Source organism: Bombina bombina, chromosome 1 (assembly GCF_027579735.1).
Source record: "Bombina bombina isolate aBomBom1 chromosome 1, aBomBom1.pri, whole genome shotgun sequence".
Taxonomy (NCBI): Eukaryota; Metazoa; Chordata; class Amphibia; order Anura; family Bombinatoridae; genus Bombina; species Bombina bombina.
In genome coordinates this window covers 101,554,714-101,582,041 of record NC_069499.1, presented here as the reverse complement: position 1 = coordinate 101,582,041, position 27,328 = coordinate 101,554,714, and the positions used below count along the sequence as shown (strand labels likewise).

Below are 27,328 nucleotides of genomic sequence, written 5' to 3'. Positions count from 1 at the left end.
TGCCAGCAAAAACATTTAACATCAAAAAAAAAAATGAAATGTCATTAGAAAGCCTGTTGCTAGTCGTTCCCACTGCAAGTTAGGCTAAAGTCTTATGCATACAGTATTATCCCAGTGAAGTGCCATTCCCCAGAATACTGAAGTGTAAATATACATACATGACAGCCTGATACCAGTTGCTACTACTGCATTTAAGGCTGAGCTTACATTATATCGGTATGGCAGTATTTTCTCAGTCAATTCCATTCTCAGAAAATAATATGCTGCTACATACCTCTTTGCAGGTTAACCTGCCCGCTGTCCCCTGATCTGAAGTTTACCTCACTCCTCAGATGGCCGAGAACAGCAAGATGATCTTAACTACGCCGGCTAAAATCATACAAAAACTCAGGTAGATTCTTCTTCAAATTCTACCTGAGAAGGAACAACACACTCCGGTGCCGTTTTAAAATAACAAACTTTTGATTGAAGGTATAAAACTAAGTATAATCACCACAGTCCTCTCACACATCCTATCTATTAGTTGGGTGCAAGAGAATGACTGGGTGTGACGTAGAGGGGAGGAGCTATATAGCAGCTCTGCTGGGTGATCCAACTTCCTGTTGGGGAGGAGTTAATATCCCAGAAGTAATGATGACCCGTGGACTGACCACACTTAACAGGAGAAAGAGGGAACTTTCAGACCAATCTTAGATCTCAAGATTCTAAACAAATTTCTCAGGGTCCCATCCTTCAAGATGGAGACTATTCGAACCATCCTACCTATGATCCAGGAGGGTCAATATATGACTACCATGGACTTAAAGGATGCTTATCTTTACATTCCGATACACAGAGCTCATCATCGGTTTCTCAGGTTCGCCTTCCTAGACAGGCATTACCAGTTTGTGGCTCTTCCCTTTGGGTTAGCTACGGCACCAAGAATCTTTACGAAGGTTCTAGGGTCACTCCTAGCGGTCCTAAGGCCGCGGGGTTTAGCAGTAGCCCCTTACCTTGACGACATTCTGATACAGGCGTTGAATTTTCAAATCGCCAGGTCCCATACGGACATTGTTCTGGCATTCCTGAGGTCTCATGGGTGGAAAGTGAACGAAGAAAAGAGTTCTCTATCCCCTCTCACAAGAGTTTCCTTCCTAGGAACTCTGATAGATTCTGTAGAAATGAAGATTTACCTGACAGAGGCCAGGTTGTCAAAACTTCTAAATTCCTGCCGTTCTTTATTCTACTTCTCGCCCTTCAATGGCTCAGTGTATGGAAGTAATCGGCTTAATGGTAGCGGCAATGGACATAGTGCCGTTTGCCGCCTACATCTCAGACCGCTGCAACTCTGCATGCTCAGTCAGTGGAATGGGGATTACACAGATATGTCCCCTCTACTAAATCTGGATCAAGAGACCAGGGATTCTCTTCTCTGGTGGCTATCTCGGGTCCATCTGTCCAAGGGTATGACCTTCCGCAGGCCAGATTGGACAATAGTAACGACAGATGCCAGCCATCTGGGCTGGGGTGCAGTCTGGAACTCCCTGAAGGCTCAGGGCTCGTGGACTCAGGAGGAGGCACTCCTTCCTATAAACATTATGGAACTAAGAGCGATATTCAATGCTCTACAGGCTTGGCCTCAGCTTGCTGCGGTCAGGTTCATCAGATTTCAGTTGGACAATATCACGACTGTAGCCTACATTAACCATCAAGGGGGAACAAGGAGTTCCCTAGCAATGTTGGAGGTTTAAAAAATAATTCTATGGGCAGAGGTTCACTCTTGCCATCTATCAGCTATCCATATCCCAGGAGTAGAGAACTGGGAGGCGGATTTTCTAAGTCGGCAGACTTTTCATCTGGGGGAGTGGGAACTCCATCCGGAGGTGTTTGCACAGTTGATTCAACTTTGGGGCAAACCAGAACTGGATCTCATGGTGTCTCGTCAGAACGCCAAGCTTCCTTGTTACGGATCCAGGTCCAGGGATCCCAAGGCAGCGCTGATAGATGCTCTAGCAGCGCCTTGGTCCTTCAACCTGGCTTATGTGTTTCCACTGTTTCCTCTGCTCCCTCGTCTGATTGCCAAGATCAAGCAGGAGAGAGCTTCGGTGATTTTGATAGCACCTGCGTGGCCACGCAGGACTTGGTATGCAGATCTGGTGGACATGTCATCCCTTCCACCATGGACTCTGCCGCTGAGGCAGGACCTTCTACTTCAGGGTCCTTTCAACCATCCAAATCTAATTTCTCTGCGTCTGACTGCTTGAAGATTGAACGCTTGATTTTATCAAAACGTGGTTTCTCAGAGTTGGTCATTGATACCTTAATTCAGGCTCGAAAGCCTGTCACCAGGAAAATCTATCATAAGATATGGTGTAAATATCTTCATTGGTGTGAATCCAAGGGTTAATCATGGAGTAAAGTCAGGATTCCTAGGATATTATCCTTTCTCCAAGAAGGATTGGAGAAGGGATTGTCAGCTAGTTCCTTAAAGGGACAGATTTCTGCTCTGTCTATTCTTTTGCACAAGCATCTGACGGATGTTCCAGACGTTCAGGCGTTTTTGTCAGGCTTTAGTTAGAATCAAGCCTGTGTTTAAACCTGTTGCTCCGCCTTGGAGTTTAAATTTAGTTCTTAAAGTTCTTCAAGGGGTTCCGTTTGAACCTCTGCATTCCATAGATATCAAGCTTTTATCTTGGAAAGTTCTGTTTTTGGTAGCTATCTCTTCGGCTCGAAGAGTTTGCGAGTTATCTGCCTTACAGTGTGATTCCCCTTATCTGATCTTCCATGCAGATAAGGTAGTTTTGCGTACCAAACCTGGGTTTCTTCCTAAGGTGGTATCTAATAAGAATATCAATCAGGAGATTGTTGTTCCGTCACTGTGTCCTAATCCTTCTTCAAAGAAGGAACGTCTATTACACAATCTTGACGTGGTCCGTGCTTTAAAGTTTTATTTACAAGCTACTAAGGATTTTCGTCAAACATCTATATTGTTTGTTGTCTACTCTGGACAGAGGAGAGGCCAAAAGGCTTCAGCAACTTCTTTCTTTTTGGTTAAGAAGTATAATCCGCTTAGCTCCTGAAAGAATTACAGCTCATTCCACTAGAGCGGTGGCTTTCCACATGGGCTTTTAAAAATGAGGCTTCTGTTGAACTGTTTTGTAAGGCGGCGACTTGGTCTTCGCTTCATACTTTTTCTAAATTCTACAAATTTGATACTTTTGCTTCTTCGGAGGCTATTTTTGGGAGAAAGGTCTTACAGGCAGTGGTGCCTTCCGTTTAAGCGCCTGCCTTGTCCCTCCCTTCATCCATGTCCTATAGCTTTGGTATTGGTATCCCACAAGTAATGGATGAATCCGTGAACTGGATACACCTTACAAGAGAAAACAAAATTTATGCTTACCTGATAAATTTATTTCTCTTGTGGTGTATCCAGTCCACGGCCCGCCCTGTCATTTTAAGGCAGGTGTTTTGTATTTTTAAACTACAGTCACCACTGCACCCTATAGTTTCTCCTTTCTCTTGCTTGTCTTTGGTCGAATGACTGGTAGTGGCAGTTAGGGGAGGAGCTATATAGACAGCTCTGCTGTGGGTGATCCTCTTGCAGCTTCCTGTTGGGAAGGAGAATATCCCACAAGTAATGGATGAATCCGTGGACTGGATACACCACAAGAGAAATAAATTTATCAGGTAAGCATGAATTTTGTTTTGTCTCTTGTGATTGGCCAACTAGATGAGTTCAGCTAGCTGCCAGGATTGCAATGCTGTTCCTTCAGCAAAGCATAACAAGAGAATGAAGCAAATTTGATAAAAGAAGCAAATTGGAAAGTTTTTTTAAAATTGTATGTTCTATCAAAATCATGAAAGAAAGTTTTGGGGTTTCATGTCCCTTTAATTAGGATGTAGATAAACCATATAAACAGCTGCTAGATTAACATATAGTGCATCTGTTTATAATGTCTGTTACACTTCACATATGACAACATTATAAATAACTGCTGTCCCTTTATATGAAGAATAAAGGCAGAAGAAGACAGTGCTCAGGATATGAATATCAGCATATTATATACGTATAATAACATCAAGTAAAAAAGTGTGTGAGCTACCTTTGGGTATGAATAATTTAACACCAACTAGGGCTAATACCTCTTGGATGTGAGATACAATTCCGGCCTGTGTTTCAATATCCAGCTGCTTAATCCTTTCAATGTATTCTTCTTTTCTGTCACACTGGAGAAAACATTAGATCAGATTCATACATATATTAAAAAAGATTTAATACAACAGGATTCACAATTTCCAAAAAAAAAATTTTTTATTTTTTATATGCTCCAATATTTCAATGGCCATCATTATATATAATGCAAATAAAACAAAATTCAGATAGAGCAATGCGATTTTAAACAATGTTCCAGGTCTATTACGTCTATTATATCTAATTACTTTGTTCTCTTTGTTTTTAACAAAACTAAACATTGTTGGGTAATACAAAGCAGCATTTTTTGCAAAAATGTTTAACACTGCGACAAATACAGTTGCAAACACTGATGTCATATGGGGGTTAATAACTATAAACAGCTTGTAATAAAAAAAATTCTGCAGTCTTCCAATAGACTAACACAGTGTTTTTCAACCAGTGTGCCGTGAAAGATCCTCAGGTGTGCCACGGCAGACTGACAACAGTGTGACATATTTTTTAAACTTTACTTGTTTTTTACTCCCAGTGCAGGGGTAGTTTGTAGGAGGCATGGCATTACAGCACAATACATACAGTATGTGTGTGTTTGTGTGTATATATATATATATATATATGCTGTATTAGGCTACAATGTGTGATTTTTTTTAAATTTTGGGATGGTGGTGTGCCACGGCAAAAAAAACGTTAAAAATCACTGGACTAACATATCAGCAAAGTCTCGACTATAGTAGAACACCTTGCTTGTTTTTAATAGTCAAACTTCACTATCACTTTCTTTGTTTGGAGGAGCCAATCTGCACACCTGGAGATGGCAGGGCTAGCCACTGTTATGTTAACAATATCTATTGTTTAATTTCAACAGATAAACTACAAATCAGGGAAACGTGGAAAGGTTAGGCTAGCGGCGCCTGTCATGTGCACTTCTAATTTCAAGACTTAAGTTACATGAAAAGGGGAAGAAAAAAAAATAATGAAAATATATTGTGAAATGTGTATTACTGCACATAATTAAGGATTTTAATTTACAATCTTAAAGTGTTTACTGTCCTTTTAAGACACGTGCATACTCCTGAGCCTATCTAGCTATGCTTTTCAATTAATATACAAAGAGAACCAAGTAAATTAGGAAGTAGTTTAAAATGATATGCTCTATCTGAATCGCCTTCCATGCCCCTTTATTACGTTACATTATTAGAGAAAATCCAGGCACAGTTGGGGGCCTTTGACACATTAATGACCTTGATGGCACAGCTCAGTCCCAGAGTGCCGTGGGATATTTAGTTGTTCTGCTCGAACATGTCAATTAAATAGCAGTTTATACCAGCTTTACACTCACATGCACCCCATTGTAAAGACAGCACCAGCAGTTAAGAATGGATTATGTCATCACAAACCAGCCAGCAATTTAATGATATTATATTTTCCATTCTGCGCGGTGAGGGGGCTTCACAAGACCCAGTAACAAATCTTTACAGATCTACCTGTACAGCGCAGCCAAGAATTAAAAGTAGCACTTTCTTCATTTCTTCCATACTTTTTCCTGGGGGGAAAAAACAAAACTGTTTTCAGTAAGTTACTTATGAAGAGTAAGGACCCCAAAAGATTATGTTTTTTATTTATGGGTTTAAAACAAAAACTAAGAGATCATGGTCATGTGATATAGTGACCAATTAATCAAAGAGTTTCTTAATGACAGTTTTCACTAACAAGTCAGATTAGTGGTAAATTCATCTTGGTTTAAAGGGACATAAAATTATCAGTTATTTGTAGAGCACCAACAGATTCTGCAACGCCAAAATCAAAACTGAAATGTACATGAAATGTTAGTTTTACATAGAAGAAAATTGCAGTATATTAGCAAAAATGCTTCTAGTAAAGTTTTCAGGTATAGCTTTTACTGTTTCTGAGCATATGTACATATGTTTATACAACCTAATTTAAACAGTATGTCTTCTTGGAGAGCAGAGGCACATATTCATCAGTAAACTGAATTACCGCCAACACAATCAGACGTATAGGATTCTGATTGTCATGGGATGAGAGCGGCAGCTTTTCAGCATTCTAATATTAAGAGTTCCGCAGCTCCACCCAAGACCCCAAGACTTACTTTCCAATTTTCTTCTGTTATCTAATTTACTTTGTTCTCTTGGTATCCTTGGTTAAAAGCATATAAAGATAGGCTCAAGAGCAGCAATTCACTAAAGGGAGATAGATGCCGATTGGTGGCTGCACATATATATATCTCTTGTCGTTGACTCACACAGTGTATTAAGCTAGTCCCCAGTAGTTTATTGCTGCTCCTTCAACAAAAGGATATCAAAAGAATGAAACAAATTTGATAATAGAAGTAAGTTGTTTAAAATGTTATGCGCTATCTGAAACATGAAAGAAAAAGCTTGTGTTTCATGTCCCTTTATTAACATGCTATTATTATTATTGTTATTATTATGTGTTTTGCCAAATAACTCACCCGTGAGAGGATCTTTGCTAATCAATAAGATGTTTGGTAAATTCATCACAATCACTTGCTGGAGGACTTCCTAAAGTAGGAAGAGATAGAAAATAATTATTTAGCTTATATGTGTGTACACTTTACAGGTTGTATCAAAAAGCAAAGATTAGAACATTAGATCACAATCATGGTTACAATATTTCAAAGTAGAACACATTTATATATACGGTGCACTTTAAAATCCAGTGCCTTTGCGACTGGGGAAGAGCTGCGCACCTGTACATTATGTTTTCAGACGTGGGTTTTTTTTTTTTTTGACAGCTCCAATAGCATTACTGTTAGTCAGTTACATATCACACAAGATTAAAAACAAAGAACTTAACAAAAATACTTTAAACGTACCTTTAAATGGTCAATTTACCTTGTGCTGAATCTAAATCAGACCTTTTTTTAAACTAAGGTTTATTTGTTGTAAAAATACTGTTTGTAGCATGTAAAATTTACTAATAACCAGCTTTAATTAAACAAATAAAATAAAAGTAATCTTTTTGTGACATACAACACATGCTGTGATATGAGATGTCATCACAGATAATGCAGAATCTCTACAGAAAGAAGGAATTATTAGTGCTTTCACTTTGCAGTGATGCTCCACATCAGACTGTTCTCTACAAACAGCGATGTGCTCTGGCTGCACTGTGTAAGTTTTTATCATTGACGGGCTCTCTGGGATTTTTTCAATCCCACCCCCAGCCTTTCCCAGTCTGCAAAGCAGTGACTTATGAATACAAGATGTTGAGCACTGCACTTTGTATTACTACATTTCTACCTTGTGATGTTAGACCAACAGAAAAAGGAAACAAAATTTATTCAAGAGACATTTTAAAAAAAACCTTTTTTTTTTTGTCTGCAGCCAATTTGCAATTTTCAGCTGCTGCATTATATTATAAAACTTTTAAAATCGTTTTATTCTCCAGTTAATCAACACACTGCAATTGAGCTGGTGATTTAGTGTAAATGTATAATTAAAAATTAAATTTTATTTCAAAAAGACCTGAAGAAAAATGTCACTAAAAAAAAAAAATCTCATCACAGAAAGTGTAGAAAAGTTTTGCCTCTGGGAATACAACTTCTTTAGTTTTGGATCAAATGGAATTCTTTTTTTTTATGATTTATTGCTTGCAACAAAAGTCAAAATTCCCTGTAAAATAGCAGGGACGCTCATCGTGTCCGTAGGGCAAGAGAATTCGAAATGAGCTATGGCAGTTGTGCAGTCTTCACCAAACATGAGGTAATAAAAGTTTAATGACTTTAATCCCTAGCAAACACGCAATATGGAAACTGGAAACCTCAACCATCCACTGATTATGATAACTTCATATAATAATTGCCTTGTTCAAAAGAAAACTAGTTTAACTCTTTCACAACAAAGGTGAAAACGAACTGAAGATTTTTTAAAAATACACTAAAAGGACCATTAAAAATAATCAACAAATCAATAATAAAAAGACAATGAAATAACAGTTAAACAATTGCTGGCAAGTATTTTAAAATAATTTTCAAACATAAGCAAAATTATTTACATAACCATGCTGTCTGGATTAGACTGACACCCCCCCCCCCCCATTATCAGTGTTTAGCATCAGAAACACAGGCATTGTATTTCAACTGAGTTAACAACAGCTTATTTGCTTTAGGCATGCTCCAGCAGATAATGACTGTTAAAGTCTTGCATTCTACCAAAGCAAAGGTGGATATAGATACAGCCATAAAAGGAATTGTGTGTGGGGGGAGTTAGAGCTGTACAATTCAGAAAATTAAAAGGGACACTGTACCCAAATTTTTTCTTTTGTGATTCAGATAGAGCATGCAATTTTAAGCAACTTTCTAATGTACTCCTATTATCAAATTTTCTTCATTCTCTTGGTATGTTTATTTGAAAAGCAAGAATTTAAGTTTAGATGCCGGCCCATTTTTGGTGAACAACCTGGGTTGTCCTTGCTGATTGGACAGCACCAATAAACAAATGCTGTCCATGGTTCTGAACCACAAATGTGCTGGCTCCTTAGCTTAGATGCCTTCTTTTTCAAATAAAGATATCAAGAGAACGAAGAAAAATTGATAACAGAAGTAAATTAGAAAGTTGCTTAAAATTGCATGCTCTATCCGAATCATGAAAGAAAACATTTGGGTTCAGTATCCCTTTAAAAGAAATTGTTGAGGCACTGCAGTATAAATTTGCAGGTAAAGTAATGAAAGTACATATTATATTTTTGTCTCTATCCCAACTTGTTTTATGTCCCTTTAAAAATGCTCAGTAGGAGCTAGTGCTTCATAAAGTGTGACTACACAAATACTATGTACAAATTGGAAATTTGAATTTAGTATCATTTTCAAACTCCTCTTACTTTTGTGTAAATTTGTGCTTTTCCCACACTCCCTAGACAGACCAAAAGCAAATTTTGTGATCTATGAATCACAATAGCTGGTTTAGACAATTAGCAGCATTTTGAAGAAAACCTTGGTCTCTATAGGGAATGTGAGACAAGCACAATTTTACTTAAAAGCAAAAAAGGTGTTTAATACCCCTTTAATATTTCCAACACATATGATTTACAAGTGTGATCTCCCAATAGCATCGGTGTACGGTTTTAAGTGCATTGTTCACAACGGTGCGTAAAACGTAAATCATTCCAACCTGGCTTAACCAAGAGCTTCCCTATCAGAGTGCACAACTATTTATTGAAATAAATGTAAACTATAGTGTTGTATCTAATAAATACACCATGAGACAAAATGCTAACACTCTACATGATGAATTCATGAAATTAGACTATTGCAGCCTCTGTAAGTGCAACATTTATGTCTATTCCCAGCATCCCAAGCACAAATTAGTCACAGGAAGGGCAAATGCAGCTCTATAGAAGGAGAGGGGAAAAAAGAAAAGAAAGGGTCACCTAATACTTCACAAATTGAAAGGAGCTTTGATGCGACTCAAACCAACATGAGATCATTTACTTTTTAACTATTTGATGGACAGAGAGTACTATAATGAACTTCATAGTATTGCAGCCTTCTTCAGCAGCCAAGGGGTAATGCTCTAGAAAATTGGGATGCAGGATGGACTATGGCCAGTGTATATCTAGAAGCTTTTTTTTGGCTAATGTATGCCAACTACAAATAGACATGTTGATTGTACTAGAGTGAGAGATCAACATATACATATAAATCTCTATTTCTACTATTGGCAAAACGTTTAACAAACTATCCAGTATGTGATTCAAAGGACTTTGCACAGAAAGTGTTAACTCAGAGCACATTGCCATTAATGAGATACCTTATTTTTGCTGCTGTTAAAAAGGCGGTGGGAGTGGAATTACATATACTGTATATAACATGGAAGTCATTGTGCAAAGTTTAAGATCACTGGCACAGTGCACCTTTTCCCCCCACTAGCACTTGTGCAGGGGGTCTGATCATACAAATAAATATAAAACATGTGTAAAGGGCAGACAATACTCCCAGCTGCCTTCCCCAGTGACTGGGACACATATACACACACAAAGCATGGAGGAGGAAGCGGGATCTCATGCAAAACTTTCTGCTATTCAGGAAGCTCACTTCCCACCACTGTACAATGTATGTTGGGAATTAGAGTCCCGAATTGCAGAATCACAATACTGAGAGTGAAATAGTAAATTACAAATTCCAGAATGCTATATAAGTCCCAAAATACTGTGCTTCAAGTTCTTCCTCTTAACTTAAATTATGCTTATGGAAATAGTCCACAGCTGCATTCATTACTTTTGGGAATTCAGAACCTGGCCACCAGGAGGAGGCAAAGACACCCCAGCCAAAGGCTTAAATACTCCTCCCACTCCCCTCATCCCCCAGTCATTCTGCCGAGGAACAAGGAACAGTAGAAGAAACATTAGGGTGAAAAGGTGCCAGAAGAACAAAAATAACAAACGCCCCACAGAAAAATCCAGATGGGGAGCTGTGGACTCTTTCCATCTGAAGAAAAGAAAATTATCAGGTAAGCATAATTTTAATTTTTCTTCATAAATGGAAAGAGTCCACAGCTGCATTCATTACTTTTAGGAAAACAATACCCAAGCTATAGACACTGAAAGCTTAAAGGGGAGGATACAAAAGGCGGCCCATTGTGAGGGCACCAGGCCTACATCCCTAACCACAAAAACCTTGCTTCGTCCGAAGCTGAGGAAACATGACAAAAAGGAAAAGGCCCCAAGGACACTGACCCGCAGATAGTCCCTAAGCCTTGCTAGAGACCGCAGAAAAAACACGACTGAGCCAACACGCCTCCAGGAGACACCGTTGGCCAGCAGTCGGTTCCCAACAACACACCCCTTACAAGAGAAGGGATCAATTACCGTAAACTCCCAAAAAAGAGAAAACATGGAAGAAAAAAAATCAAGGATCCCCGAAGGGACCCCAAATAGGGAGCAACAAGTTCCAAAAAAAAACAAAAAACACGGAACCCCTTAGAACCGAGCCAAGCTCACAGAGAACGTAACCGGTCTTGAGAAACAAGGAAGGCAACGCCCAGACCCCAGATTGTACAGAAACCACAAAGGTTAAGACCGGAATCTGAAACAAAGAATAAAACCTCTTCAAAACACAGTGCAACAGCACCCTAAAGACAACCGAAGACCTTAAGAGTCCTCAAGTCACAAGATAACTCAGAATAGACAAACACCTGAGTCAACACCCCACGTCACAGTCATACTAGGATGATTTTGAAAAATGGAATACTTGCAAACAAGTAAAAAGCAGCTGAAGATAGATATCAAACACTAACCTTCAGACTGCTAAACATCCACTAAGTAGTGGGCACAGCACAGGCTATCCAAAAGCCCCCAGTCCTTCTCACATAGCTTGAACACAGAGAAAGCACAGAACCTCAAGGAGGCTCCGACCGGCAGGTCTGAAATACAGGTGAACAGAAAAACATAATTTATGTAAGAACTTACCTGATAAATTCATTTCTTTCATATTAGCAAGAGTCCATGAGCTAGTGACGTATGGGATATACATTCCTACCAGGAGGGGCAAAGTTTCCCAAACCTCAAAATGCCTACAAATACACCCCTCACCACACCCACAAATCAGTTTAACGAATAGCCAACAAGTGGGGTGATAAGAAAAAAGTGCGAAAGCATAAAAAATAAGGAATTGGAATAATTGTGCTTTATACAAAAAAATCATAACCACCACAAAAAGGGTGGGCCTCATGGACTCTTGCTAATATGAAAGAAATTAATTTATCAGGTAAGTTCTTACATAAATTATGTTTTCTTTCATGTAATTAGCAAGAGTCCATGAGCTAGTGACGTATGGGATAATGACTACCCAAGATGTGGATCTTTCCACGCAAGAGTCACTAGAGAGGGAGGGATAAAATAAAGACAGCCAATTCCGCTGAAAAATAATCCACACCCAAAATAAAGTTTACATTTTATAATGAAAAAAACTGAAAATATAAGCAGAAGATTCAAACTGAAACAGCTGCCTGAAGTACTTTTCTACCAAAAACAGCTTCAGAAGAAGAAAACACATCAAAATGGTAGAATTTAGTAAAAGTATGCAAAGAAGACCAAGTTGCTGCTTTGCAAATCTGATCAACCGAAGCTTCATTCCTAAACGCCCAGGAAGTAGAAACTGACCTAGTAGAATGAGCTGTAATCCTTTGAGGCGGAGTTTTACCCGACTCGACATAAGCATGATGAATTAAAGATTTCAACCAAGATGCCAAAGAAATGGCAGAGGCCTTCTGACCTTTCCTAGAACCGGAAAAGATAACAAATAGACTAGAAGTCTTTCGGAAATTCTTAGTAGCTTCAACATAATATTTCAAAGCTCTAACTACATCCAAAGAATGCAATGATTTCTCCTTAGAATTCTTAGGATTAGGACATAATGAAGGAACCACAATTTCTCTACTAATGTTGTTGGAATTCACAACCTTAGGTAAAAATTTTAAAGAAGTTCGCAACACCGCCTTATCCTGATGAAAAATCAGAAAAGGAGACTCACAAGAAAGAGCAGATAATTCAGAGACTCTTCTGGCAAAAGAGATCGCCAAAAGGAACAAAACTTTCCAAGAAAGTAATTTAAAGTCCAACGAATGCATAGGTTCAAACGGAGGAGCTTGAAGAGCCCCCAGAACCAAATTCAAACTCCAAGGAGGAGAAATTGACTTAATGACAGGTTTTATACGAACCAAAGCTTGTACAAAACAATGAATATCAGGAAGATTAGCAATCTTTCTGTGAAAAAGAACAGAAAGAGCAGAGATTTGTCCTTTCAAGGAACTTGTAGACAAACCTTTCTCCAAACCATCCTGAAGAAACTGTAAAATTCTCGGAATTCTAAAAGAATGCCAGGAAAAATGATGAGAAAGACACCAAGAAATATAAGTCTTCCAGACTCTATAATATATCTCCCTAGATACAGATTTACGAGCCTGTAACATAGTATTAATCACAGAGTCAGAGAAACCTCTTTGACTAAGAATCAAGCGTTCAATCTCCATACCTTTAAATTTAAGGATTTGAGATCCTGATGGAAAAAAGGACCTTGCGACAGAAGGTCTGGTCTTAATGGAAGAGTCCACAGTTGGCAAGAGGCCATCCGGACAAGATCCGCATACCAAAACCTGTGAGGCCATGCTGGAGCTACCAGCAGAACAAACGAGCATTCCTTCAGAATCTTGGAGATCACTCTTGGAAGAAGAACTAGAGGCGGAAAGATATAAGCAGGATGATACTTCCAAGGAAGTGACAATGCATCCACTGCTTCCGCTTGAGGATCCCTGGATCTGGACAGATACCTGGGAAGTTTCTTGTTTAGATGAGAGGCCATCAGATCTATTTCTGGAAGTCCCCACATTTGGATAATCTGAAGAAATACCTCTGGGTGAAGAGACCATTCGCCCGGATGCAACGTTTGGCGACTGAGATAATCCGCTTCCCAATTGGCTATACCTGGGATATGAACCGCAGAAACTAGACAGGAGCTGGATTCCGCCCAAACCAGAATTCGAGATACTTCTTTCATAGCCAGAGGGCTGTGAGTCCCTCCTTGATGATTGATGTATGCCACAGTTGTGACATTGTCTGTCTGAAAACAAATGAACGACTCTCTCTCTTTAGAAGAGGCCAAGACTGGAGTTCCAAAATATTGATCGGTAATCTCACCTCCTGAGATTCCCAAACCCCTTGTGCCATCAGAGACCCCCACACAGCTCCCCAACCTGTAAGACTTGCATCTGTTGAGATTACAGTCCAGGTCGGGAGAACAAAAGAAGCCCCCTGAACTAAACGATGGTGATCTGTACACCACGTCAGAGAGTGTCGTACAATCGGTTTCAAAGATATTAATTGAGATATCTTTGTGTAATCCCTGCACCATTGGTTCAGCATACAGAGCTGAAGAGGTCGCATGTGAAAACGAGCAAAGGGGATCGCGTCCGATGCAGCAGTCATAAGACCTAGAATTTCCATGCATAAGGCTACCGAAGGGAATGATTGTGACTGAAGGTTTCGACAAGCTGATATCAATTTTAGACGTCTCTTGTCTGTCAAAGATAGAGTCATGGACACTGAATCTATCTGGAAACCCAAAAAGGTTACCCTTGTCTGAGGAATCAAAGAACTTTTTAGTAAATTGATCCTCCAACCATGATCTTGAAGAAACAACACAAGTCGATTCGTATGAGATTCTGCTAAATGTGAAGACTGAGCAAGTACCAAGATATCGTCCAAATAAGGAAATACCACAATACCCTGTTCTCTGATTACAGACAGAAGGGCACCGAGAACCTTTGTAAAAATTCTTGGAGCTGTTGCTAGGCCAAACGGCAGAGCCACAAACTGGTAATGCTTGTCTAGGAACGAGAATCTCAGAAACTGATAGTGATCTGGATGAATCGGAATATGCAGATATGCATCCTGTAAATCTATTGTAGACATATAATGCCCTTGCTGAACAAAAGGCAGGATAGTCCTTACAGTTACCATTTTGAATGTTGGTATCCTTACATAACGATTCAATATTTTTAGATCCAGAACTGGTCTGAAGGAATTCTCCTTCTTTGGTACAATGAAGAGATTTGAATAAAACCCCAGCCCCTGTTCCAGAACTGGAACTGGCATAATTACTCCAGCCAACTCTAGATCTGAAACACATTTCAGAAATGCTTGAGCCTTCGCTGGATTTACTGGGACACGGGAAAGAAAAAATCTCTTTGCAGGAGGCCTTATCTTGAAGCCAATTCTGTACCCTTCTGAAACAATATTCTGAATCCAAAGATTGTGAACGGAATTGATCCAAATTTCTTTGAAAAAACGTAATCTGCCCCCTACCAGCTGAGCTGGAATGAGGGCCGCACCTTCATGTGGACTTAGGAGCTGGCTTTGATTTTCTAAAAGGCTTGGATTTATTCCAGACTGGAGATGGTTTCCAAACTGATACCGCTCCTGAGGATGAAGGATCAGGCTTTTGTTCCTTGTTGTGGCAAAAGGAACGAAAACGATTATTAGACCTAAATTTACCTTTAGATTTTTTATCCTGTGGTAAAAAAGTTCCTTTCCCTCCAGTAACAGTTGAGATAATAGAATCCAACTGAGAACCAAATAATTTATTACCCTGGAAAGAAAGGGAAAGCAGAGTAGACTTAGAAGACATATCAGCATTCCAAGTTTTAAGCCATAAAGCTCTTCTAGCTAAAATAGCTAGAGACATATACCTGACATCAACTCTAATGATATCAAAGATGGCATCACAAATAAAATGATTAGCATGTTGAAGAAGAATAATAATGCTATGAGAATTATGATCTGTTACTTGTTGCGCTAAAGCTTCCAACCACAAAATTGAAGCTGCAGAAACATCCGCCAAAGATATAGCAGGTCTAAGAAGATTACCTGAACACAAGTAAGCTTTTCTTAGAAAGGATTCAATTTTCCTATCTAAAGGATCCTTAAAGGAAGTACCATCTGCCGTAGGAATGGTAGTACGCTTAGCAAGAGTAGAGACAGCCCCATCAACCTTAGGGATTTTGTCCCAAAATTCTAATCTGTCAGATGGCACAGGATATAATTGCTTAAAACGTTTAGAAGGAGTAAATGAATTACCCAAATTATTCCATTCCCTGGAAATTACTTCAGAAATAGCACCAGGAACAGGAAAAACGTCTGGAATAACTACAGGAGATTTAAAAACCTTATCTAAACGTTTAGATTTAGTATCAAGAGGACCAGAATCCTCAATTTCTAATGCAATTAGGACTTCTTTAAGTAAAGAACGAATAAATTCCATTTTAAATAAATATGAAGATTTATCAGCATCAACCTCTGAGACAGAATCCTCTGAACCAGAAGAACCATTATCAGAATCAGAATGATGATGTTCATTTAAAAATTCATCTGAACAATGAGAAGTTTTAAAAGACTTTTTTTGCACACTAGAAGGAGGAATAACAGACATAGCCTTCTTAATGGATTTAGAAACAAAATCTCTTATGTTATCAGGAACACTCTGAGTATTAGATGTTGATGGAACAGCAACAGGTAATGTAACATTACTAAAGGAAATATTATCTGCATTAACAAGTTTGTCATGACATTCAATACAAACAACAGCTGGAGGAACAGCTACCAAAAGTTTACAGCAGATACACTTAGCTTTGGTAGCTCCAGCACCAGGCAGCAATTTTCCAGAAGTATCTTCTGACTCAGCTTCAACATGGGACATCTTGCAATATGTAATAGAAAAAACAACATATAAAGCAAAATTGATCAAATTCCTTAAATGACAGTTTCAGGAATGGGAAAAAGTGCCAGTGAACAAGCTTCTAGCAACCAGAAGCAATAAAAAATGAGACTTAAATAATGTGGAGACAAAAGTGACGCCCATATTTTTTTAGCGCCAAATAAGACGCCCACATTATTTGGCGCCTAAATGCTTTTGGCGCCAAAAATGACGCCACATCCGGAACGCCGACATTTTTGGCGCAAAAGAACGTCAAAAATGACGTAACTTCCGGCGACACATATGACGCCGGAAATAGAAAAAAAATTTGCGCCAAAAAAGTCCGCGCAAAGAATGACGCAATAAAATGAAGCATTTTCAGCCCCCGCGAGCCTAACAGCCCACAGGGAAAAGTCAAATTTTAAAGGTAAGAAAATTTTTTTTTACTCAAATGCATTATCCCAAATATGAAACTGACTGTCTGAAAATAAGGAATGTTGAGTCAAGGCAAATAAATGTTTGAATACATATATTTAGAACTTTATAAAAAAGTGCCCAACCATAGCTTTGAGTGTCACAGAAAATAAGACTTACTTACCCCAGGACACTCATCTACATGTTGTAGAAAGCCAAACCAGTACTGAAACGAAAATCAGCAGAGGTAATGGTATATATATATATATATATATATATATATATATATATATATATATATAAATAAGAGTATATCGTCGATCTGAAAAGGGAGGTAAGAGATGAATCTCTACGACCGATAACAGAGAACCTATGAAATAGACCCCGTAGAAGGAGATCATTGAATTCAAATAGGCAATACTCTCCTCACATCCCTCTGACATTCACTGCACGCTGAGAGGAAAACCAGGCTCCAACCTGCTGCGGAGCGCATATCAACGTAGAATCTAGCACAAACTTACTTCACCACCTCCATAGGAGGCAAAGTTTGTAAAACTGATTTGTGGGTGTGGTGAGGGGTGTATTTGTAGGCATTTTGAGGTTTGGGAAACTTTGCCCCTCCTGGTAGGAATGTATATCCCATACGTCACTAGCTCATGGACTCTTGCTAATTACATGAAAGAAATACCCCAATCTAAACCCAGTGAAGGACGGAAATGGGTTGAACTCTGCCACCCCAACAAAGCTTGGGAGCCAACCCAAAAAGCTCTTTCAAAACAGGTATTCTCAAGTAGAACCCCATAGGAGATTAACATAGAAAAAAGCAGTGGGTCCCTACAAAGACCTGGCACACGCTATCACAGTCTCAACATGGAGACTTCAAGCTCCACACAAAGAACAGAACAACCCCAGAAGAGCAGGCTGCTCTCCTTCACAGGATAACAACACCTGTTCAAACCTCCTGCACACAGGACAGGACAACGGTCCTCCAAGAGAGGAAAACTCCTCATCCATAGAAGGACAAACTACCCCCCCCAAAGGGAAGAGCATACAAAAGGACAGCGCACATGCTCACAAGACATGAGCAATAGTCTGAGGAAAACAAAAACCGAATGAAATCACCCAGACGTCCTGAGGGACACAGAAGAACTCCCCCTGAAGGGGAGCATACATTGTTCAATGGACAAGGCAAGCTATAAGGAGCGTATACAAAAGCACACGAAAACCCTGGCCAAACTGCTAACAGGTTAAACAAGCCAGTCCAAAGACCCTAGCCTACGATCCCCGGAAAAACTGGATTGCTCCCAACCAGCCACAGGATATAAGGCTCTGGACATCCCGAGCGATCCAAGAATTGTTTAAAACAAAACAACCCCCCAGGGAACACAAATACCCCATCTGAAAGACTCAGACCTCACAGGGGAATAACCGGACTAACCAGGAGAACGGGAACAAGACTCACTCATAAGTCCCATTACAAAAGGAAGAGAACACCCCTTGCAGGAGTCCGACACCCCAAAAGGAGCTAGGGTACGACAGAAGCGTGCCAAGACTCTAGAACCAAGGGAGAACATTGAGGACAAAGTCACCCGAAAGGTGAGTAGACAAAGGTTAGTCTCCATATCTTCCTCAGGGAACGTAACCAGAGGACCACACCCAAGGAAAAGGAATGCAGAGCATTCAAAACCCCGGTAGAAAAGCCCTAAGCGAAGCTTGGAGGAGGAGACAACACAGCCTAACGTCCCTAATAAAGAAACGCCCAACTCCCTGAGGAGGAAAAGCCACGCGGTGCCCTCCCCATAAAGCAGTCAAAAACCGCTAAGGAGAAAAGTCCAGAAACCTCGACCCGAAGGAAGAGAACTTCAAAAGGAACCAGACCCAAAAAAGGCCATTCCAAAGTGCCTCTGAAGGGCAAAACCGCCAGGAACTGGCGGCAAGGAGGCCCTAAAACCTCCAACCCATGTGGAGAAGGAAACACTCGACACAAAATATAAGAAAACAACTGAGTGTCGCAGCGGAACCTCACTGAGTCCCAGTCGACCAGTCTGAAAAGCAATAAGGACTGAACCAATCCCCCGTGCCTCAGTGACCCTCAGGTCCTCTCAGAATGCTTAGCTAAAACTTGTAAAATAAAAACAAGAAATAACACAAATAATAATGTGAAGCACTCTGCGCCCTACCCGGACCAGCCGGCAGAACAGGCGCCCCTTGTCTGATAAAGGCCACACGACAGAAGGATCTAAACCCAATCAGGACAAGCCTGAACACAAGGGTCATCACTGTCAAGCCTGCATACAGTCACCCCCCGAGATGGAGAGATAAACAACAGACAAACATAGGACTAAACATAAAAACTAACCTGGTGACAATCCCTCGTCACCACTCAAGGGGGAGCAAACGAACCCAATGGTCCAAATAACACCACACAAACAATATAATGACAACAATATAAACCAATGGTTATGGTACATATAAAATGCTAAGACTTATCAGTCCATAGGATAATCAGTCTCTGTTGATGTGGTCCCCACTTGGACCTGCACCCATTTGTATCTCTATTCTCCAGTGACGGCCACTCCTTCCAAAAAGATGTTGAAAATGGATCTGTGAGAGTGCAAACAAAACACAGAAGGGCGCCTCCTAGTGTGATATAGTACAGACTGTATACATATACACAATTGCAACAGACAGGTACTCACAAGTGTGGCAGCACCCACTCGTGCTTATTGACATCTAATGGGATTTCTCAGTGTCCCAGCTCACTGCTCTTGGAATACCCCACGCCCCCGTCTAGGGCGTTTCCTCCAAACGCAAAAGAACTGGATCTCAGTCAAGTGAAGTATATAAAATCACTTTAATAAAATACAGTTTAAAAACACAGTGTACAAAAGTTACCACTATGTATTAAAATCATGCAACTAGTTTCTCAGCTGGCACGCTGTTTCTTCAGGCATCTGAAACAACGTGCCAGCTGAGAAACTAGTTGCATGATTTTAATACATAGTGGTAACTTTTGTACACTGTGTTTTTAAACTGTATTTTATTAAAGTGATTTTATATACTTCACTTGACTGAGATACAGTTCTTTTGCGTTTGGAGGAAACACCCTAGACAGAGGTGTGGGGGATTCCAAGAGCAGTGAGCTGGGACACAGAGATCCCCGTAGGTGTCCCTAAGCCCGAGTGGGTGCTGGCACACTTGTGAGTACCTGTCTATTGCAATTGTGTATATATATACACAGTCCGTACTAGATCACACTAGGAGGCGCCCTTCTGTGTTTTGTTTGCACTCTCACAGATCCATAGGACTAAACATGTCCACACACCAGACCAAAACTTCCGTAGAAGTAAACTGTGTGATCAAAATCGAGAGCATCGATACCGGACAAAAAATTCCTGTTGGAAATATATAATAAGCCTGAGCTCAAACCAAATAAAAATCATCCTAACCGGATTAAAATAAAGGGTTGGGCAACCCGTAGGCTATTGCCCAAAAAAAACAGACACACCCACAGGACCAGCCCAACAAGGATCCTGTTCTTCCAAGCTCAGAACTGGAGAGGGATACTCAAGAAAACAAAATTATAAAGGAGATTACGACATCCCCTTATACCTAATTCTGTAAGCCATTTGAAGGAGAAGACTGAGAATTCCCAGGTTCATTAAGGATGGGATCCTCCAACAATGCCAAACGTGCCTCAGTATGACACGAAGGCGCGCCAGTCTATAACGAAAGGCACAGCATACTTTTGCCGGAGTAAAAGACGACCCTGGCCCGAAGGTTGTCACAGGGACAGTCGTTCCCCCGGAGAGCTAAACAGGACCAGGCTATCCCATGCCTGAGGAGCCCCGGTTAACAGAACACATACAATATCGTAAGCACACTTCTGGGAGTTGCAGTGCGCCAGCGCCATAATTATGGAGATGTGGAACTGTGCCATAACCTCCGTAGGGAACAAGCCATCTTCCAGAGAAGGATAAGCAGAATCTGGGTTACCTGCATGCGTAGTAAAAGATGGTGGTAGGGAACTCACCACTCGAGGGACAGAACCCCCATAGGCGGACGGCTCAGCGGCCCCTTGATTCCCTGATCCCAAGGAATTGAGCACTCTAAAACAGTATTCAGAACATAGGCCTGTATCATCCGGGCCCATTCGTTAAAAGAAGCAGAATCTGAACTACAGACTTCCATCTCAACAATATCAGAATCCTCCATAACCAGGTATTGGATACAAAACAACGGACCAAATTAGAAAATGTAACCAAAATTTTTCCGATGCCACACGGTCAGGAATGCGGAAATGGAAAGCCAAAACGTAACAACGCCCGGTCACCAGGTGAACCGCACAGTCCAGAAAAAAGTACGCCAGATTATAAAGGCCAGGTCATTTCCCTAGGCCGTTATGTTCCACAAGCCATGAGCCTATGTAACTTTACACATAAGCAGGACGAATCACATAACAAACATGATTAAACCCCCCCCTGTTCAATAACCCCCCTCAGGAGATATTAACCCTTGATTCAAAGACACAAAGGAGCCTCACTGAGACCCTGAGTTAGTTAGTCCCGAAAGGTGGTAACCTCTCGGAAAAACATTAGTATTACATTACAATCATGACGAAAGTAAAATGAAACGATCTTACCGGAATATACGCCATGGAACAGGAACACAGTACTTCAAGTGTGACAGATAGTAGCTTCACCTCTGCCATGGACTTGACAGAAGAAGCAGGCAGTAAAACTTGTCAATGCTAATTGCTTGTGGAGCTGTTAAAAGGAGTCGGGATAGTTTCGCAGAAAGACTCTCCCTGCATCTCTGAACTCTAACTTTTACCCATGCTCTCACTGGGAGACTGACAGGACTACTTAAAACTCCAGTCCCATGCCGAAGAGTACTACCCACCATAAGAGACTATCGAAATTTCTGACACTTCTCTGCCAAACTCCTGGGGAGAAAGGCAATGAATGACTGGGGGATGAGGGAAGTGGGAGGAGTATTTAAGCCTTTGGCTGGGGTGTCTTTGCCTCCTCCTGGTGGCCAGGTTCTGAATTCCCAAAAGTAATGAATGCAGCTGTGGACTTTTTCCATTTATCAAGAAAATGGAGTTACAGGGGGATTAATATTAAAAAAAAAAAAGGGGACATTCAATTGTCTTCCCCTCCCTGCAATTTGTACTCCAGGTAGAGAGATAAAAATCCAGCAGGGGTGGGGACAAATGCCCCCCCCCCTTTCAGACGCCCCCTGCATACAAGCTAAGGCCGTATCAGAAGTGGATCATGAGCATGTAAAAATTATTTGCAATGATCTGCTGCATTGCAAAACTCATTCACATTTAACTCTAATTGACTATAATCAAAGGAGATACGATAAACTCTCACTTGAGTTCTCATGTTGTTTGTAAGCAAAATGTGTAGAGTTTTGCAGATCATTAATAAAGTGACAGTTTTTTCCCACTTTTCACGCTCTATTGAAGTCTATGGGGGAATATGTTAATGCAGTCACGATATTCTATCTTCAGCATTTTGCACACGCCGGTTTAGGGAGCGAACAAAAACATTTTACTTTCAACTTGTAATACTTGAATGCCCCTTTAAACTGAGGAGAGAAATAACATGACTGCACTGCACATGCCAGATGCACACTCCCTTGCAAGTCACAGGACAAACATACTGACTGGATGATTAAAGTACATTTACAGTGAGATGTGGCTACTAAGGACATTTTAAGATAAAATATCTAACTTTTTTACATAGATATGCCCTTGTGATATTTTCTTGTCAACATTTTACAAATATGCTGCATTACTTAAAGGGCCATAATACCCAAATGTTTAAACACTTGAAAGTGATGCAGCATAGCTGTAAAAAGCTGACTAGAAAATATCACCTGAACATCTCTATGTAAAAAAGAAATATATTTTACCTAAAGTTCCTCATTAGCCACCTCCCATTGTAAAGGATTTCTAAGCAGCATTTTAGTGTGTCTGTCCTGGGACAGCTGAAAGGATGAGCCTTGTGAACTCTCATATTATTTCACCAATCAGCTAAAGGAAGCTTACTGTGAAATCTCATGAGAGTTAAGTGAAATCTCATGAGATCACAGTAAGAGTTCATGACCTCAGCACTGCCGATGCTGATTCAAATTTGTGCTTCTCCCTCACTTGCTAGAGACCCACACAGCTGGTTTAGGCCACTTGCAGCCTTTTAAAAGCCCAGTTTACAGGTTTTGCTTTTTGGCTTCTCTAGAGAGCATGGCAGAAAACATAGGTTTTACTCAAATGCAGAAGATCTTAAATGTATATCTGGTACAAGAACAGGATGTAAAAATGCCACAGTCCCTGATACTACAAAGGGTTAAACAGGGAGACCCAGATGTTTAAGGGAATACCAGCCCACTGCAGAGCAGTCTGTCTCAGAATTTTGGTTAATAATCTATTTTGCTTTAAACAAATCAGGAAAGTAAAATGAGGCAGAGCTGGAAACTTTTGTTACCACAATAAATGAACCTGTTTTACAACATTAACGGCAACTTTGTGTGTGCGCCAGCGAGTATTTACATGCCAGCTCTGGCCGATCCCCTTTATATAAACAGACTATATATCATCCCAAAGTCCATCCCTAGGAAAAGGGAGAATGAGGCATTATCAAAATTTCACAATATTTGTGAGACTAGCAGATAATACTGTGTATCTGCACTCGCAATTCAAAGATAGTCAGCAACCAGGGTGCTCAGTCAAAATTTCAATAAGTATCAACAAGTAGGGACTGCACTTGCTGGATTAAGGTTTTTTGTTTTTTTTTTGGTCTGAGGAAGGGGTTTGCGTACCCTGAAACCATTGAATAAATAAGGTATTATTTGAACAGAATCCAGCGAGTGCAGTCCCTACTTGTTGATATATATATATATATATATATATATATATATATATATATATATATATAATAGCTGCAACGACTAATCATTATCGATAATAATCAATTATGAATATATATTATAGCTGCAACAACTAATTGTTATAATAGATAATTGATTATTAAAATAATAGTTGCAGCCCTAATATATATACACACACACACACACACACACACATATATATATATACATACATGTGTGTGTGTGTGTGTGTGTGTGTGTGTGTATGTATGTGTATATATATATATATATATATATATATATATATATATATATATATATATATATATATATATATATATATATATATATATATATATATATAAAATATGAAAAAAACAAGGTATTCAAGGCGGAGTTTGAAAAATGCAGGAGCAAAACTTCCCCAATATTAAATTGTAATATGCCTGAGCTCGGTAGTCCCAAAGATACAAAGAACCTATGAGGATAGATAAATAGTTCGTGCTGGCACTTACAGTAATTGCGGACAAATTCTGGAAAGTAGGTAACACATACTCTCACCGCGTACTTGACCCGATAGGCACCGCCACCACCGCACCTCAGGAAGACAAGGGAGCTGGATACTCCACACCTTCACCGGCTTTGCGTAACTTCAACCGCATCCGATACGTCCATACAGCAGAAACAGCAAGTCCAACACGTCTATGACGTCGATACTACCGCTTGGCCAATCATTGGGGGGAGCTCCGATAGTTGTACAGGTAAGGGGAAACTTTAAAGGCTTATTCAACAAAAGCCTATCACTTCGCTGTTCAAAGGCAGATGGCTTACTCAAAAGGGAAATTTTGGTTTTAAAAAGAAAAAAAGAGAGTGAAGCCTTGAACGCCTTAGATGAAAAGTCCAACTTTAATGGTCAAATTAAAAAGCTTGACAGAATTTAGTAAAGGTAGTCTGACATGTTTAAGCCAATGGCCTTAATCTTAACACCTAATACATTATTTTTAAAAACACCACATTAAACTGTGTCACCGTCACACAACTTGTCACCTGCTCCTACATTACTTAGAAAAGAACTATGAAATTCAGCTCTGTGCAGACATCTGATCCATATAAGGAGACCTTCATGTGCATTACCTGGAAGCTTCTCTTAAACAATAGGACTGTGTTACAAACTGCTCTGCAGAGATTACCAACAATATTAACCCTAAGAATAACATTCTGCAGTGCCCAATATCTCTATGTGCTCAATTCTGTTACAACGATCAGTGCAATTTAGAAAGCTCTGTTTGATTTCCCAATCACAGTATCACGTAAGTTTTGTAACCTTATTCTTGTTAGTGAAAGATGTTTTTCTCATGGAGTCGTCAGTTAGTCTCAAGAGCAGGTGGCGTAGCTAAAGAAGAAAGATGTCAGATGCATCTCGCAATTCCAGATTACTAAATCTCACCATGGCATCCTTATGCTATGGCTGCTGGCACAGAAGATTTATAGACTCTGGACGTGCAACTAAAGGAGGGAGGGCTGGCAAGAAATCAGAGATGTAAAAATGTTTGGTTTTGTGGTGTGCAAGTAGGGCCGGCCAATCTATTAGGCAAACCTAGCTGGTGACCTAGGGAACAAAAGTCCTTTGGCTTCCTGTAACAAGTCTGTTCAAAATCTACAAATCTTGCATGATTGATAAGTGGCATATGTACATTTTAAGTAAATATATTTTATTAGGCCCTCTTTACATATGCCCACTAGTCTTTCATTTTTACCTCAACTGCCAGGCCTGCCCTTTGGGCAAAGCGAGAGGGGCACCTGCCCAGGGCCCCACTTTCTAGGGGGCACCACAATGTCAGCAAGGAGATTATGAGATGATGCAATGTATATGTTGTTTATGAGAAGTGATTATGGCATCATGAGGTCTAATATTTTGTGTTATTTTTAGAGGCATCACTGAATTTTGTCCCAGGGGTGAGCCATACAAATGGCAGGGCATACAGGAGAGGGGAATAAGGGCACTGGGCTAAGGAACCCTGCAAATTTATCTTGCCCAGGGCCCCGCAAATGCTAAGGTTGGCCCTGTCTACTGCCCAGCACACTGAACGAAAACAAATAAAATAACTTGCAGTCAGCTTTTGTCAAGCACTGAGGTTGATGGAAGTCAGACAGATAGATGGTGAAGAAGTTGAATAGGGAGCAAATTTTAAGTCTCACCTAAAGCGCATGAAACCTAGCGCCGACCATGTATGCAGGACTATATAACGAAGTCATAATATTCCTGTACGGTCACACATCCCAATCTTAAACATTTTTTACACGTCCAGGTCAACAATCAAATGTTTGCACGCAAGCGAAAGCTGACCACGCTAACATTTTCTCCCCATAGACTTTAATAGAGTGTGCAAACTGGAAAAAAAAAAAACTAACACTTATCACTCGCGCACTAACCCGACACCACATTCAACCTATAGCGCTAACCCAAAGGTAGCTGTGAATATTTTACATTCCAATGTTCTTCACATAGCATAAAATGTTATATTTTTTACAATATATATCTTTAAAAATAAATAGATCTATACCTATATTTTATATAAATACAAGTATACCTCACACATACAGCGGTTCATATTAGTGCTGTATTCTTGTAAATTATATATATATATATATATATATATATATATATATATATATATATATATATATATATATATATATATATATATATATATATATATATACACACACACACACACACACAGTATCTCACAAAAGTGAGTACACCCCTCACGTTTTTCTAAATATTTTATTATATCTTTTCATGTGACAAAACTGAAGAAATGATACTTTGCTACAATGTAAAGTAGTGAGTGTACAGCCTGTATAACAGTGTAACTTTGCTGTCCCCTCAAAATAACTCAACACACAGACATTAATGTCTAAACCATTGGCAACAAAAGTGAGTACACCCTTAAGTGGAAATATCCAAATTGGGCCCAATTAGCCGTTTTCCCTCCCCGGTATCATGTGACTCGTTAAGTTTTACAAGGTCTCAAGTGTGAATGGGGAGGTGTGTTAAATTTGGTTTTATCACTCTTATACTGGTTACTGGAAGTTCAACATGGCACCTCATGGCAAAGAACTATCTGAGGATCTGAAAAAAAGAATTGTTGCTCTACATAAATATGGCCTAGGCTATAAGAAGATTGCCAAGACCCTGAAACTGAGCTGCAGCACGGTGGGCAAGACCATACAGTGGTTTCACAGGACAGGTTCCACTCAGAACAGGCCTCGCCATGGTCGACCAAAGACGTTGAGTGCACATGTCTAGCGTCATATCCAGAGGTTGTCTTTGGGAAATAGACATTTTAGTGCTGCCAGCATTGATGCAGAGGTTGAAAGTGTGTGTGGGGGGGTCAGCCTGTCAGTGCTCAGACCATAGGCCACACATTGCATCAAATTGGTCTGCATGGCTGTCGTTCCAGAAGGAAGCCTCTTCTAAAAATGATGCACAAGAAAGCCACAAACAGTTTGCTGAAGACAAGCAGACTAATGACAAGGATTACTGAAAACATGCCCTGTGGTCCGATGAGACCAAGATAAACTTATTTGGTTCAGATGGTGTCAAGCGTGGTATGTGGCGGAAACCAGGTGAGGAG

At 40.0% G+C, this 27,328-nt stretch overlaps 1 protein-coding gene across 1 annotated transcript in view; it reads right to left on the bottom strand.

Annotated features, from left to right (window-relative positions):
- Window positions 1-27,328, bottom strand: part of CCDC88C (coiled-coil domain containing 88C) — a 277,418-nt gene that overhangs the window by 169,902 nt on the left and 80,188 nt on the right. Inside the window, exons 4-6 of the mRNA XM_053697556.1 lie at window positions 6,645-6,714; window positions 5,656-5,714; window positions 4,123-4,206 (exon numbers count right to left, since the gene is read on the bottom strand). Coding sequence (XP_053553531.1) covers window positions 4,123-4,206; window positions 5,656-5,714; window positions 6,645-6,714 — 213 coding nt within the window. The remainder of the gene's footprint in view (window positions 1-4,122; window positions 4,207-5,655; window positions 5,715-6,644; window positions 6,715-27,328) is intronic.